General features: G+C 31.9%; 1 protein-coding gene across 1 annotated transcript; it reads left to right on the plus strand.

Moving 5' to 3' along the window:
* Positions 1–14656: 14656 nt before the first annotated feature.
* LOC111878633 (protein trichome birefringence) lies at positions 14657–17418 on the plus strand. Its single transcript, XM_023875143.2, has 5 exons — positions 14657–15770; positions 16081–16273; positions 16358–16551; positions 16630–16788; positions 16889–17418. Exons 1-5 carry the CDS (start codon positions 14827–14829, stop codon positions 17235–17237), a joined length of 1839 nt encoding a protein of 612 aa, XP_023730911.1. The 5' UTR covers positions 14657–14826; the 3' UTR covers positions 17238–17418.
* Positions 17419–18088: the final 670 nt, after the last annotated feature.

Raw genomic sequence — 18088 nt, forward strand, 5'->3', positions numbered from 1 at the left:
TAAACGAAACATACATGGTGAAAAATTTATCCATCTAAGGCTTGTTGCCTATCAATTCATCTGGAATTTTCCTAAGGTTAGGTGTAAACATAGGAGTATTTAGAAAAATAAGAATAAATTAAAGTTCACATTGCATAAGCATTGAGACTAAAATGTCTTTATGTCAAAAACAGAAACAAAGTATAACCTTTTCTGGTCAATCTGTGGCAACAGTCGATAACAAAAAAGGCACAACAGTTGAAAGGATGTAACAAGGTGTAGGATTTGGAGATAAGAGAGGAGATATAGGGGAAAAGATCCAAGATAGTGCCGAAAATTTAGGATTCAAAACTGAATTTCATAAGTCAATTCTCATTGAAAAGTTCTTCAAAATCACCCACACCCCCTAAGATGCATTCACGCTAATCATATTTAACACATCAACTCCTTAATCTTAGATGACCGAAATGCTTTCTATGTAGAGTAATGAAATTATAACTCATATTTTTTCATATCTTTGACATGATACCCATTATTTGGCATCTTAGACATCCAACATAATATCCATTAATTGGTTACACACAAATATAGATGATGAGAACTATAACAGACATTAAAAATCCTTATTTAAAAACGCATAGAAAAGAAACACCATTAAAGAATAAAAAGTAAAAAAAAATCATGAAAAACGTCAAGCCTTGAGACTAGGTCCATCTTCATTCCCTTAACCTAGATGACGTGCCTTCTTCTTACCATGAACCCTAGATGTTGGACCATCTTGTTGAGTTTTGGCTAAAGACTGAATAGTGGTTCCCATCCCACATTGATATAAGGGTGAAATCTTGAGAGGTCTCTAGACTTATAAAAGAAGACCAAGGCTTTGGTTTCAAAGCATCCCAATCCAAATACTCTTGAAGTGTTTGGTTTTTGCAGGACGTAAAATTATTAACAGTTATCAACAAAATTTAACAAAGTTTCATTTAGTATTTTCAATATTTAGTCTTTAAAAATTAATACCTTATATTGGTTCTTAAAACATTAATTTATTAAAGTCTAGTATCCAAGTAACGAAACAAGTAAATGGTTAGATGACCTTTATCCCATAAACTTAATCAAACACGGTAGGTAGCGATTACCAATTGCATTAACTCATAGATTATGGGATCTTAAACAACTATTGTTTAGCTTGACAAGTTTATCCCATCTATGCCTCAAAACTCTTATGCTTAGGTGATCTTTATCACATAACAAATTGATCAAATCATCCATTTAAAAAACACATGAGTTCTATTTCACAAATGGTTAGGTGACCTTTATCCCATAAGCAAATACAAAAACACCTTGACTATTTTTGACAACTCAAATGAATAAGATGACCCTAAAATCCATATGAACTGCATAAAAATCCCAAGTGAATTTTAAATGGATTGCATAGATTTGAAGTTTTGAAAATAAAGGTTTATATATGTTTTACAATTATAATTTATAAAAACATGGTCTCATGAATATTACATGCATCCAACAATTCATGTACCCATTTGTAAAATTCACATCACTTGTTATGAGGTTCTTTAGGTGCCAAATAAAATTTCATTTTATTTGCCATTAACTGTGATCAATTATAAACTAAAATCCATTATTTTAAAGTTTAGTTGTAGATCGGTTTTAAGAACCGATAACAGTCTTAATAAAACTTTATTTTATGCTTACGACTTGGAGTTTTGGATGAGTTATAAAATCACTATTTTAAATCTCATTTTAACAATAAAAAACTTATGATTTCATGAATTTATAGAATAAAGTCATTTTATTTTATAAAATCAATTTTATGCATCTTATGATAAAAATCATATTTTGATAAATCAAAACTTGGGTAATGATACTTATGTTTTAAATCTCATATAGCATGCATAAAACATAATATAAACATGCCGCGTTATGTTTAAAACACCAATATCATATATTAAGTTTCGACGCAAAAAAATAATTATTAGTTTTATTATTTGCCGTTATAACGCTATAAACCAATTTGTCTTTTTAATAAAAACTCCTTATTTATTATAAATACATGGTGTTTATACAAAGTTTAAACATCTTTTAAACCATTTCAAATATTTTAAAGTTGGGTATTTATAAGTTTTACAATAAACTATTTTCAACAAAAAATTGAGTTTTAATCGGTAAATTGGTATCCGGTAACCAGTAAAACTATTTTATTAATATCCATTTATAAACATCTTATGTTATCTTTTAAATATTTTTTACTCAAACTCTAAGTGATATTATCTTATGAAAAAATATTGTTTGATATGTAAAAACCATTTGCATACATAAAGCATAACATGCATTTAACATAAAATAAACATCACAAACATACATTATAATGTGTATAAACCAAGCCATGTCTAGTAATAATTTTTGTGAGCCATCACAAGAATTATTAAGTATTTCCTAAAGGACTTAAGAGACACTTCAAAAGATCTTCAAGCTCCCACTTGCCAAGTCAACTCTTGCTTGTAAAAGGACTTCAAGTCTTCATGTTGTGAAAGTTGCAACACTTAAACCATTAAGACTATAATTAAGCCCAAAAACCAAGAGTAGAAGCTCATGATTGGGATTATGGTCTTAAGTAGTTAATTCATCTTCAAAGTGGTAATTTATTCATCTTGTTATATTTAAAAATAAATACAACTAGTCTAACTAATTTATTACAACAAATCAACAAATGAAAAATACATATTTATCTTTTACATCTTATGAATAAATAAATATCAACCAAACACAACACAAATGTCCAAATGGCTTGTTTATACATAACAACATATCAAATATAATAACAAACAACTCTTTGTTTTTTCTAAGGCAACTTTTATATAACCAAAATGCATGAAAAATTGTTATATATAAAAATAAACAATTTTAACCAAGAAGTTGCCAAGGAAGACAAATATGAATTTTTCTTAACCAAAAGAAATCCATGCTTGTTTTCCAAAAACCAAAGATTATCAAATATAAAAAATCATTCTAACATATAAAAGATGGCTCTGATACCACTGTTGGGTTTTGATATGAAATATAAGTTTGTTTTTTCATAAAAAACCAGCAATGGAAGACTTTAAAAATAACAAATTTATTTTTAGTTCATAACAAAAACAAACCATCATGGATCCATTTATAGATATTAGAATGAAATAAAACCAACCATATGATGTTTTAGAGATAACCTTTGAAACCTTTTAACCTACTTGGTTTTGGGGTGTTGATGAAGATAACAAAAATCAAAGTGTATGATTTATCTACAAGTATCCACCATCAAGAGTAAGACACTTGGAATGCTAGTTCATTCTTGTATTCTTGGGTATCTTAAGCCTTTAAGTGTTTAATTCAATTAAGCACTAAAGGGAACAACTCAAGAGGTCTTCTAAACACCAAAGTAAAGCACCAAACTTCAAAGGTTTGGAGCTCCTTCATACTTACAGTTTTAGATAGAAGAAAAAGGGAAGAAAGAAGATAAAAAACTTCCACATTTCTCATTCATAAGACACTCTTATATAGTCAATGAGAGGTAGGGCCTAACCATTAAAATAATCTAATATAATGGTAATCTTTAGAAGTATGGGAGACAAAAGGTGGAAGGTTGACAAGCAACCTCCCACGCCATCATTAAGTTTCGGCCATGCTTATTTTTATAAGAAAAATTCTTTTATTTTTATAAACTATAAGTTTATAAAATATAAACTTTGTCTTTAAGTAAAAGACAAAAGAATCCAACTAGTCCAAAATATTGTGCATGACTTATTTGTTCATACCATATGAAATAATAACTAGTTATACTCTCTTATAATTATTATTTTCACAAAAAAATAACTATTCCCTAATTAAAATACAAGAATTAATATTATTTATTAATAATCATATTAATAATAAATATACAAAATGTGCAAACTTGATAAAGATGTGACCCTATAGCCTGTATGATCATATATTATTAGCAATATCACTCCATAATGATTCTTAGACATATAGATCCAACAATCTCGCAGTTGCACCAACATTATTTTGATTGATTTGTGAATTAGGTTACTGATATAAATAAAGGACGAGTTATGTATGAGAACACGTCATTAATAATTATCACACGTAAGATGTCGGAAGTAAAACTTGAAGAAACCGGCCATTAAGAGTAAATTAGTACAAAAACGTTAATGATTGAATGTGTACAAATTGAAAATTATATGACCCAATTAAATAATTTTCTGGGTTAACCTGGAGTAGTCGGTTATAAGGACTGAATGTCGACAAAAAAAACCAGTAACTAAATATGTACAAAATAAAAATACATTATTGTAATGCCCGCAAATTCGGACTAAACGTTTAGAGTATAATAATAATAAAAATTATACATTTTATCGAACATTTAAAATCATTGATTAAAATAATTTTTCGTCATATGTGTTACGAGCTATTAATATTTATCGATTATGCGATATGTAAACAAATATTATTAGTGCATAATATTTGTATAAAGCCTTAATATAAAATTTATCGTTAAGCAATAAAATAACATTAAAAATAAAAGATTAGTTAGGATAAATAATCTTAACTAAAGTTGTAGTAGTCGTAATGACAATTTTGTGGGTATAAAGAACGCCAAAATCCGACTTTGCATAAGGAAGTTATGATTTTTCTAAGTTTCGTGTTCAACTTGATACGATAATGTGCACCATAAAAGTGAATAGGAGATTGGTTGCTTTTTAGCCAAAGTAAATAAAGGAAATTCAAAGTTGTGGTGAATACGATATCATTCATAACAATAACGCATAAATCTGACTTCGTATGAGGAAGTTATAATTTTTTGTAACGACACAATACAAAAATATGTGTCACAGAGTACGAAATAAAGATCGATCGCCCTTTAGACAAAACTATCTAAACGAAAGTTGAAGTCCATGAAATTACGAATCTATTGATATAGAGAATGTCAAGAACGGGACTTGTATTCGAAAGATATGGACAAAACTTAGTCCCTAGTCTTCGAACGTGGCGAATTCGATACATATTTGTAAATTTGAGATAGAATGAGAATTAGCTAATGGCGTATAAATGAAAGTTGTAGTACTCGGAAATACCAACACGTGGATATAAAGAACGTCGAGAATGAAGCTTGTATGCATCAGATATGGACGACACTTGGTCTCTACTCTTTGAGCACGACAAATTCGATATAGATTTGTAAATTCGAGATAGAATGAGAGTTAGCCAATGGAGTCTAAATGAAACTTGTAGTAATCGGAAATATCTACACGTGGATATAAAGAATGTCAAAAACCCAACTCATACACGGTAGATACGTATGAAACTTGGGGCATACCCTGTGATCAGACCCCTATAGATAGAGGACAAATTCTACATCTCTCCTTGCTCATTTCCTCTGAACTCTCTCTAGAATTCTTGTTTTATTCTTTCTTGTCCGATTCTTCCTGGTTTATAGAGTACGTTAGTGAAGATCTGAGTTGTCAGAGAGTTGACGAAAAGAAGTTTGCAGATTCGCGTGAAGTTCTGTCCCCAAACACTTTCAGAACCTTTGTTAGAAAACCAGTAAGTTAAGTTGTACTTACTACGCTTTAAGTAAAACTTATATTTATGTTCATAGTCGTTGTTATGAACTTATAAAGAAGATTTATTAATAATACCCGTTGTTATACTGATTGATCTACTTACGAGAATGATGTCTAGGCTAGATTTGTAAGGTGTTTAAAGTGGATTTTCCAAACACTATATCTTTATATACCAAACGTATCCTACCTCTTATAAGATCTTACCTGGTTGTTTCTAATCAACTATAAGTTAGTATTTCTTTTTTTGATTATTGATAAATCTGAGAAAAACATTATAATGATTAAACATTGTAAATATGAACGAATACTAAGACTTAGTAATATTTGTGTTTAGGTTGTTTTAAAGGAAAATTTGAAGTGTCAGTTAAAGAGCCGACTTCTCGCGAGTCTTCCACCTATATCAGGTGATTGCATTGTAACGCCCCGATTCTCAGGTATTGATTTAAATAAGAATTTCTTTGGTTTTAAGACCTAATCGATGAGTTGGTTGCCCTACTCGTTGAGTAGCAGCGGGGTGGGATCGCGTGTTTAGTGACCTACTCGCCGAGTCCATGAAGGGACTCGACGAGTAGGAGCTGGCAGATGAAACCCTAAATCCCGGGGTTTTGCACTCTATTTAAAGAGGCTTAAGCCTCCCTTGGCCTCTTTACAGTTCTTGAGAGCTCTTAAGAAACCCTAATTCGTGTGGTGCTCTATTGTGTGTGTAATAAGCTTGGGAGGAAGATCTTTGGAGACAAGGAACTTGGAAGGCAAGGGAATTGGAGCAAGGAAAGTGTGGGAATCAGAATCTACCTCAGTTAGCATCTTCCAGAGGTATCTAGTCGCCACCTTTACTTCTTCTAGATCTCTTTTGGTTGAGTTTGGGACTTTTATGGATCTTTGAGTTGATAAGGTGGACTATGGGATAGATCTGAAGTTGTAACTTCAGATCTGGACCCTTTTTAAGTCCTAGAGTCATAAAGTTTCTGGTTTGGGTGTGAATGAAACCTTCCTTGGGTAGGAAACCCCATTACGGGCTTGGATTGGACATTTGGAGCCTTTATAGCTATGCATGGACGTAAAGTTTGCAACTTTACGTGAAAAGCATGCCTTAGAAGCTTGGATCTGTAGTTTGGAGCCGCTGCATGGCTCAAATGAGTCTGTATTGAAAAAAAGACTAAAGGGACTCGGTGAGTCGCATGGTCGACTCGGCGAGTCATATGAAGATAGGCATGAACTCGACGAGTTGGAAGAACAACTCGACGAGTCTGTTGGAGATTGACATAGACTCGACGAGTGGTATGAACAACTCGGCGAGTCGGATGAGATTTACCCAAGTTATGTATGCGTGCATATCCGTCGAGTTGCATGAAGGAAACTCGACGAGTGGCCGTAGAGTTTCGATCGTAACCGAAGGAACTCGATGAGTCACCCCAGTGACTTGGCGAGTGGGAAAGTACTTAAAGGAACTCGACGAGTTAGGGTCAACATGGACTGTTGACCTTGACTGAGGACTTTGACTTTGACCAAGGGTTGACTGGTTGGTTTATGGAGTACCTTGTAAGGTTGAGGACATATGGGTATATTCATATTATGGTAATAGGTGGTGGAGTCTTTGGCAAGTGATCCGAGAGTTGGAGTTTATCTACCGAGTCGACATCTGCAAGGTGAGTTATCCTCACTATATTAAAAGGGACTAAGGCACCAAGGCCGGCCCTTTAGATGTTATGGTTATGATATGATATATGCGGTTATGATCTGATAGATCAGAATCAAGATAGACAATATGCTATGCTTTTATGATCCTTGGGGATTATTATGTTATTGGCATGCTAGGTCGGTGCTCCAGTTATGAGAGATTGCTATGATTGATGATCAGTAAGATAAATATATTTGATGTCTGTATATTCCAGTATATGTTAGTTATGCGCACATGATTATTTTCTTGTTGGTTGGGTTGAGGCGGTCCTACTTTGTGCTGAAGGCCAACATACCCTATGAGCGCTCCGGGGAGACTGTAGGCCCATGTGGCGGTCCAGTCATGCTGAAGGCTCGGTATAGATTCAGTTAGACTATAGGCCCTGTAGGGCGGTCCAGTCAGGCCGATGACCCAGTATGCATGTTGATTGATTGATTATTACTGATATGGTATTATCAGTGTGGTATTGGTATTTTGGGGGTAGTTCACTAAGCCCTTGGGCTTACAGTTTTCAGTTATTGTTTCAGGTACTTCAGGAGATCATGGCAAGGCGAAGGCGTGACCGTACCGCTCCTCATCCTTATGATATGGCTTTTGGGACACTCTAATTGAATAATGATTTGAAAACATTTTCTGTAAACAATACCATTGGGTTTTATTTATGATTGAAAAAGTTTAAATTTGGCGTAGAATTGATGGATGTTACATGCATAGTTACTTTCATGAATATAATTTTACTACAATCATTTATTAAAAAGTATTAAATATCGGTTGAAAGTTTATATATGAATTAATTGCTTATTTTCTGGAATATTTGTTATATTTATATTTAATAACATACACTATTTGAGCAAGATATGGTTATATACGTGTTAAATGTATATATATATATGGTATTATTACATGATAAAATTAAGAAAAGTATTATTACTTAAAAGATAATATGTATTAAATACTCGATATTTTGTGTTAAATATATACACTGATTCATGATAGTGTTATCTGAATAGGGTTGTTATTGAAAGTTGATTTCATGGATTATAGGGTAGTTTAAGTTTTAAAATAAGATGTCTAAAGGATTTTTAGATCCCATTAAGTTGAATAAAAGTGTAACCATATGATGTATTGCAATAAGTACTGTATAACCAGAAAAATGGTTTCGAAAATTGGTTACATACATCATAGTCTTGTCTAGTGATAAAGTAAGACTTATAAATGATGGTTAGTTCGAGTTAAGTTGAAAGAATGTTTATGATACACTATATAGTAAATAAATTACATAGGCATGAAAATTGTGTTGATTACGAGTATTGTAATATTGTCTAGTTATACACTAAGACCTAAAGGGAACACTTAGTTCAGTTAAGTTTGAATATTGGATAGCATCATATTAAGGGCGTGTGTGAGATTGAGACATATAGTAGGACTCTGTTCATTTAAACTTGTGATTTGGTGGGGCACAGGTGCGTACTAGAGTACTACATTAGTATCCCCCCTCCTTTTTAGACAACCAAATAGGGTATGTCTTAGGGTATAAACTTGTTCGATAATACTTGTGATCAGATAATTGATAGGTATGTCTAAGCCATCTAGCGAAGTATATATAACCACCCTTGACTTAACTGTCTTGTGATGTTAAAGAATCATACTGATCCAAAAGGAATGTATGTTAATTCGATGTACTCTATCACCCAATGGCTGTCATTATTGACTAATGTATGCTGCCAAGGAATTCCTGAAGTAGTAAGTCAACTCGTTGTTTATAGTGATCCATCATGATAGATCTCATAAGATCACTGTTATAGGATCAGTATGTGAGGACCGACGAGATAAGTAACTAATGGTAGATTGTCTTATAAGATATCTATGTTACATTGTTTGGTAACAACTGGTTTTTGCAGGTTTGATAGTTATAATATATTATCATTAAAATATTATAGGACTGAGAAACCTATGTGTCTCACCAAGTTTTCTCAAACCTGAGCCACTTAAATTATCTGCATCACATGTAACAGAGTTAAAGCTGCTAAAACTTGATTAGGATGTCGAGTGATTAAGAGACGACCTGTAATAGTGTTCACGACTGTATGACTTTACGTTGTAATATATCTTGTGTATTGATTATGACATTCTTAGAATTTTTGTATTTTGAAACAACATATTTACTCAAGATATTCTAATAAAACGAAACAATTTCCGCAAAATGTTCTATTGTACTGAGATTTTCCGCAAACAAAGATGTTATGGTTTTTGAAAACGTAAAGAAAAAGTTTTTTTTTTTGTTTCCGGAAAATAAGGGATGTCACAATTGCACTATTACGCCTTTTTTATCCAGAAAAACAATGAGCAATTGGAAGGAAACTATGCGAGCGGAAAGAAAACACATATACAAAGAAAGACAACCCTCATATTGTTTGATCACAAATTCCCAATAATGATCAACATTATTAGGTTAATGGGTATGATTACTACCAACCCACTAGAAAAGCATTGTCAAATCTGCATCACCTCATCTCCACTACATATTCACTACTATATTATTTTCCATTGGAAATGGTTCCCACTTCATATATATATATATATATATATATATATATATATATATATATATATATATATATATATATATATATAATTATATTAAGTAAAAAACACAATTATTAAACATAAATAAATATTTTACATTACTTAAAAACCATTACATTACTTAAAACATATAGAAATTTAAAACATAAATTATTAAAAAAACATAAAAATATAGAAATTTAATCATAAATTACTAAAAAACATAGAAAATAAAACATAAATTAAAAAAACACCTTAGAATCTAATTGCATATTTTTTGCAAACTTGTTGTTGAATTTTTAAAACGTAGGTAGATTTTTCAGGTCGAGATCTGATTAGGGCTTTGTGTTTATAATTTGAAGATCGGCGGGTGTTATTTTTCGGTGACGCACTTCCTCCGTTGATTCATATTTTTCTTTTCAAGAAAAAGTAGAGTTTTGTCTATTTATTCTGCAAGTACGTTCTCACTACTCGCTTTTCCAGATGAAGACGCTGCCTGTTTAGCTTTGTCCTTTCTCGGTGGTCGACGAAGTTGGACTTTCGATAGGCCCTCCCCTCGGTGTCGTCGAAGTCATCATTAAGGTTGAGGCCAAATCCCACATCCGGCTCGAAAGTTCTTGCCCTTTTGTTGGAGCCGGTGGTCGAATCCGAATGCGACATCTCCGGATTAAGGACCCATTTTGGACCCTTATGACAAATGTACCACACTTTTTGGTAGCCGAATGGTTTATCGTCGTTGATAACCTTGTATTGGTAGCATACAATTGATATAATATTGAAAACGTTGCTACCACTTTTGTGCATATTTTTAAGATTATCAAATATGCTGTTAAATTTGGTGCAAGCCGCTCGTCAGTCACACCATTTTCCGTTGACTGCATCGTCCGCCAGTTCCGTCCGCCTTCCTAATAGCGAGTGAAAGTGGGCCAAAACACAATTCCAAAAACTTTTTTTCGATTGCGAGTAGTCGGTTTTCGAGTTACACGATATGAAAATCCAAGCTTTTGCTAAAGCTTTCTCCTCGTCTTCGCTCCAACCCATAGCCCTCTTTTTGCCTTTTCCTTTCTGTTGTCTTCTTCTAGATGGTGGTTGTGTTTCTTGGACCATTTCATCGCTATCATTGTCGAGATTTATAGGTTGGGGTTGAGAAAATGAGACGTAAGATAGTTGTGTTTGGAATTGTTGAGGTTGAGAAGATTGGGATTGAAATTGTTGAGAATGTTGTTGTTGAAAAGCTTGGAATTGTGGTTGAATGAATTGTTGTGGTCTTTGTTGTTGATATTAGTTTGAGGGGTATGGAAAGTTGGTGAATAGAGGTTGTTGTTGGATTGAAGATCTTAACATTTGCATGTAACCAATATTTGCATATAGATTATTTGGAGTGTTTGAGATGGATGGGGTATTTTGACTTGGATCCATAATTTGAAAAAAAGATGAGAAAATAGAAAGATGTTGTCTGTTTTTGTAGTGTGAATTGTGTATAAAATAGTTGGTATTTATAAGGAAAGTGTGGTTTAAATTTGAAAAATATTTTTTTAATATGGAAAATGCACTAAACAGTATCATTTTTGACCTTTTGAGGAGAAATAGTTTGATAGGTCGCGACAAGCCGTGACCAGCTCCAATCCGTACCACCCTTACGCATCTTGAGGGCGGTATTCACACATGGACATCGCTTCCACGTCAGCTTTCACGCACGAAGATCTCGACCATATCGGAAAGGCTTATGAAGAGGCATATCTTTCGCCAGAAAAATCGTTTATCACAAAGTTGTTTCTTTTACTTTTTTTACTTTTTAGTTTAATTTCTTTCTAGTAACATAACGTGTTGTCATTGGAAACATCTATGGAGCCTGTTTGAATTTCAATTTTACAAATGGTAGTTTATTTTTCGCGATCATTGTCTAATCAATTTATCAAACATAATATTATTAATTTAATTCATTTTTAATTATTGATCATTTTTTTAGAGGGTTCTCAGACCAGTTTTCATACGTAAACTAATCCTTGTAACAGGACTTCCAGAAGCTATACCCCATATCCTGAAGTCACTATAGATGAACCTTAACAACCATATAGAGTAAATAGTATTAGGATTAGAGCTCGCAAAAAGCGATCCAACACGCCAACCCCACCCGGACCTTACCCAAAATTAATGAGTCAACTCGTCTAACCCATTTAATTAAATAGGTTGGATTGGATAAAAATTATTAACCCGTCAACCCATTTAACTTATATATATATATATATATATATATATATATATATATATATATATATATATATATATATATATATATATATATATATATATACGACCCACTAAAACATTCTGACAAGATTCTGACAGAAATAAAAAAAAAATAATAAGTGTATAATAATCTTGTAGACGATTTAATTAGTGAGAATGTGTGTTAATAACAATAGTTATGTAAGATTGAACGTATTTATATTATCAACAACATATTTTCTTTATCATTCTCATAGCATACGATATCCGCACACACACACACACATATATATATATATAATTTAATATTATTTAAATATTATCATGTATTAATCAAAGTATTAATTTGTAAATTATAATGTTGCATTATTATTATTATCTATGTTTAATAAAATTCAATCATAATTTTCATCCTTTTTTTAACGTCGATAATACTGATCACTCTCCAAAATCACTATGAAATAAAATATTTTTAATGTTATTTGAACAATTTATTTGTATATATGAATTAGGATTGTACTTTTGTCATAATTATGATGGTTTATTTACGTTTTATAATTTAAATGGTATAATATTTAATTATAATATTTATTTAATTGATTTTAGATGGGTTAACTTAAGTTTAACCCATTTATTTAACATGTTGGGTTAGAAAAACTCAGGGGCAGAGCTTGAAGTTTCGATTAGGGGGGGCCGAAAATAAAATATGTATAAAAATTGAAGAACGGAGGGGGGGGGGGGAAAGTAAATTTTATAGATTTGGACATAATATGTAACTTTTTTAATACATAAAGGCTATATATATATAAAAAATAGAGGGGGCCACAGCCCCCCTGACCCTATATAACCTCTGCCCCTGGAAAAACTACATAACAATGTCAACCCGATGACAACTCCTTTATCTAAAAGATTGGGTTTGGTTGGAAATATCACCAATTTAAATAAATAGGTTGGGTTGGATTGAAATTTTCAACCCAATATTATTAAATGGGTTGAACCCGAACCCAACCCAGATCGACCCATTGACACCTCTAATCAGGATTAAAAATGGATTAAAGAGTTATTCACCATATTTTTCTCGCATGTATTATCATGCCACTACAATCCATATAGTTACCATTTTTAATTTTTAAAAAATCAACTAATTTATTCTTATTTCTATAAAATATTAAAAAACCTTCCCATATAATTTATTACTTTTAAGCATATGTGATATTTATAAAAGATTTGATAATAACTTTAAATAAAAATAATATATTGCAAATAAAACTAAAACATCATACTGTTACTAAATTTAAAGTTTATATTTTGTTTTACCTTATATCATGATATTAAATGATACACGTAATATTTCTCGATCATGTCGACAATAATACCAACAATGTTTTTTTATAGACATAAAAATGTGACATACAAACAAAGATAAATATACTGTTTTTTTTTATTATTAAAAAATCAAAAATTGATAAAATTATTATATTTATATCATAAAAATAAAAAATGATAAATATATCATTTGTGAGTTTAATATAAAATAATAAAGCTTAAAATGACAAAAAAATCATTACTCAAAAATCAGTCAAAAAATAATAAAATTTTAAAGGTAAAGTACTATAAAAATATAAAATAGAACATTATTAATTAATAATTAAAATGGTTAATTGCGCTGAACATAAATTACAAAAAAACATTTAGTACAATCCAACCTTTTTGTTTTATTGACCAAAAAAACAACCACTCTAATAATAAAAGTTAATTTTAAGATTGATGATTAATATTTAACATTTCAAAACTACTTTTACTAGAGACGCTCTTAATAAATGTGTATGTATTTAGAACAAAACAAGTTAGAAAAAAACTTAAAATAAAGATTTTGTGATTTGTGAATTGTTATCGCATAAAGAACCTTATTTTATTTGAATATTAAGAAAACAATTACGTGTGTTTTCCACAAAATAAATGATATTTACGATAAATATTGAACATATTTATTTGAAGTTATCCCGTTGCCTTTTTTTTTGTTATTTTTTGTGATTAACTCTTAATCTATTACATAACCTACATTTTTATATCACATCTTATTAGACTTTCCTTTTAGCAAGTAGTTTGATGGCCAGCTGATAGAATTTTAATAATATACGATGATGCTATGTGCTTTACAAGAAGATATTTATCCTTTTTAATTAAATTCTCCAATATTACTGATTTAATAATATATAAATTTAGTATATCTTGAAACAAAAAGTACACGTTTAAAAATTATCAAACTAGTTGTAATAATTCTGTTTTAGAAAAAAATCCTAGGTCAAAAAATATAAAAGAAAAAGATTAAACTATTATATTGTTACTTTACATCAAGATAAATAAAATAAAATAAAATACATGATTACATATATGTAATCAAATACAAAGTTACAAACTACACTTTGCCGCGTCTAAATAGCAAGTAGATAACATGATGCAACGCGGAATTGGTGGAATGTGACATACAGTGGCATTCCTGTAAATCCAATCATTTCCAAGCCTTAATTCGAATCCTGTACACTAGAAGAATGTTGATATTAAATGAATATTTAAAATCCAGCATTAGTAATTACCGGTATTCACACCACAACACACACTCATTGCCATAATCATCTTCTCTCTCTAGAAACAACACTCACGGGACTACGTTCTCATCCTTTCTCTCTCTACTTTTGTCTCTCAAACACTGAAATTTACTGATTTCTGCTTTTGGTTGGGTGTTGTTCCAGTTCCATGGCGGAATCAACCAAGTATATGCCCGTTAATGGAGGAGCTGTGGTGTCGGATTTCAAGTTTACGAAGATATTCTCTTTTAAAACCAAAAGGACTAGGGCTTTTGCTTATGTATTTATGGCTGTATTTGTTGCTCTTACTGTTTTTCTGGCTTTTAATCCTTCATCTAATCCTTCTTCTCCATGGTTCTCGAATATCTTCAGTGGTTCAAGCTTTGGGATCTCTAGTAGTAGGAGTAGTGGTAGTACAAATTTGCAACCCAATGGTACAGCTAGTTCTTCTTCTGATGGTGGTATTAGATCCCAATTCTCTTCCATTTATTCTTTCCTTTTCAATTCAAATTCTACACAATCGAATCAGAATTCCACGGTTTCTACATCCAGTTCGAGTGGTACTGTTGCTGGATCTAGAAGTGCAAACAGTGAAGCACCGACAGTGAATAATCATCCACCGATTGCTCCAAATCAGACACGAACTGGAGGTGTTCGTGATAAAGTTGAATCTATGAAGACGAATCAGACAACGATTCGGACTCCTCCGTCTCAACCTGTTTCAAATCAGACTACGCAAACAAAACCAAAACAGTCTTTGGAAACCCTCAAAAATGCTACCCAAAATGGAGCGAAATCTAGTTCGGGGATCCTAAAATCGATGCCGGAAAACAGTAACGGAAGTGCGAATTCCACTTCTTCTGTAGTGAATAAAGGAGGGAATAATGGAACGAATACAGGAAGGTTAGCGAAACCGGGGGTTGAGGATTTGGTGAAGAATTTGTCAAACTGTAACCTGTTTGATGGGAATTGGGTGAGAGATGAATCATATCCATTGTACAAACCGGGTTCATGTTCATTGATCGATGAGCAATTTAACTGTTTCGTAAATGGTAGGCCTGATAAAGGATTTCAGATGCTTAAATGGAAGCCTAAAGCTTGCACGTTACCCAGGTATGCGGTGTTTATAGTCAAAACCCCCAATTTCATTTGTTACACGTTCTTGTTGCTAATTTATCGTACTTTATAACATCATTAATTGATAGATTTTGCTTCAATTACACTCAACAACCATAGTCCTTTTTATAGATTTTGTTTCAATTACACTCAACAACCATATTCTTTTTGATTTTGACCATTCTAATCCATAAAAAGTTACTTGATATATCTAAAATGGCGTGTGCTTTAAATTTTGCTGTCAAATTTGACTTCAATGGTGTTATCATAGTGAAGTCTTAAATGTTTTATGAAACTATTTGTACAGGTTAGATGGAAGCCGAATGCTGCAGCTATTGAGAGGAAAACGATTAGTTTTTGTTGGCGATTCATTGAACAGAAACATGTGGGAATCATTGATATGTATTCTAAGAAACTCCATTAAAGATCAAACAAAAGTTTACGAAGCTTCAGGAAGACACCATTTTAGATCAGAACCTTCTTATTCGTTTGTATTCAAGGTATGCTCCATTCATGTTAAACTTTTCACTAATGATTGTAATTTCGATCAACATTCTTAGTTTTCTTTCGTTCTGGACTTCTAGGATTATGATTGTACAGTCGAATTCTTTGTGGCTCCATTCATTGTTAGAGAATCCGAAACAAAAGACAAAAATGGAGCAAAAAAGGAAACCCTACGCCTCGATTTAATTGGTACTTCTGCAGATCAATACAAAAACGCCGACATTGTTGTTTTCAACACTGGTCATTGGTGGACTCATGAAAAAACCGCAAAAGGGTATGTCTTATCTTCAATCTTTATTCCACCAAAAGTTTCTTTTTTCTTTTTCTCAGTATCAAAATCAAAACTTTTCAGGAAAGATTATTATCAAGAAGGCAGCCATGTCTATGGTGAACTCAATGTTCTAGAAGCATTTCGTAAAGCCATGACAACATGGGGAAGATGGGTTGATGCCAATATAAACCCTAGCAAAACTTTAGTCTTTTTCCGTGGTTATTCTGCTTCTCATTTCAGGTAATAAATTGATATCAAATCACGTTACAAATTTACAATTATGATCAAATGTTGTGAAAATTATCAAACTGATCTAATAAAATAATATATATTTATGTAGAGGAGGGCAGTGGAATTCAGGAGGACAATGTGACAATGAAGTGGAGCCTATTAAGAACACAACCTATCTGACACCATATCCAGACAAAATGAAGGTATTGGAGAAGGTTTTAAGAGGAATGAAAACACGAGTTTCATATCTAAACATTACAAGATTGACAGATTTTAGGAAAGATGGACACCCTTCAATCTATAGAAAAAAACATTACTCAGATGAAGAAAGAAGATCACCATTACACTTTCAAGATTGCAGCCATTGGTGTCTTCCTGGAGTACCAGATTCTTGGAATGAGATATTATATGCACAGCTTTTGTTAAATGAATACCAAAATCAACAACTAAAACATTAGGTAAAGTTGAGTTGTGAATTGGATTTACTTACAGATTTAAAGAAATTGTGAATTACCCCTTTTTTTTTTGTCCCCTTAGCCTTAGGGAATATATAGAAACAAATAAGCAGATGATCCAAGAAGAATTGTTTTTGTATTGATTTTTTTTAATGAAATATGAAAAGTGCAGTATATTCAATCAGAGACTGAAAAGTGTGTTTGTTTATTTATTTATTTATCATTTATGGTGGTTATATAATTTGGAGAGAGAAACTTTAAATAATCGGTAACCATGTTTTGCCAAAATTTTACAATAAAGAATGTTGATGCGATCCTATAATAGAGATTGGTACTTGATAGTATTCAACAAATGAGATCCAATTCATGTTATTATATGGGATGACAGGTTACCCATCAATCAATGCAAGATTAAATAGATTTTAAGAGATATCTTATACTTTTAAGAGGAGTAAATTACATTTTTGGTCCCTGTGGTTGACGTCTCTTTGCATTTTGCTCATATTTTTCAAAATTTAAGATGAAGGGGCATTGAGGTTGGCAAATATTGCACTTTTTGGTCCTATAACTTTTTCTGTTAAATACATGAAAAAATGACTTTTTTATCCCCTATTTTTTGTTTTTGATATTTTTATTATTTGTTTATTAGATGGGCTCTACATACCCAACACCGCCACAAATACCACCCTATTTAACGACCAACACTGCATTCCACAACCACTATCGTTTTTCACCACAACGGCCCACATTTCACATCCACCATCAATTTCACCAACATAATATACCATAACCATCATTTTTCACAATCACCACCACCACTAAGACCCTAACAAACGACTAAGACCTGAAATGGA

Source organism: Lactuca sativa, chromosome 9 (assembly GCF_002870075.4).
Source record: "Lactuca sativa cultivar Salinas chromosome 9, Lsat_Salinas_v11, whole genome shotgun sequence".
In the NCBI taxonomy this organism is placed as follows: domain Eukaryota; kingdom Viridiplantae; phylum Streptophyta; class Magnoliopsida; order Asterales; family Asteraceae; genus Lactuca; species Lactuca sativa.

Bases quoted from the DNA above. Each gene is read 5' to 3' on its own strand.
- LOC111878633 (XM_023875143.2), top strand. From the start codon at position 14,827: ATGGCGGAATCAACCAAGTATATGCCCGTTAATGGAGGAGCTGTGGTG. The intron at 16,274-16,357 runs GTATGCTCCATT...CTGGACTTCTAG, and splicing joins CTTATTCGTTTGTATTCAAG to GATTATGATTGTACAGTCGA. The intron at 16,552-16,629 runs GTATGTCTTATC...AAAACTTTTCAG, and splicing joins CATGAAAAAACCGCAAAAGG to GAAAGATTATTATCAAGAAG.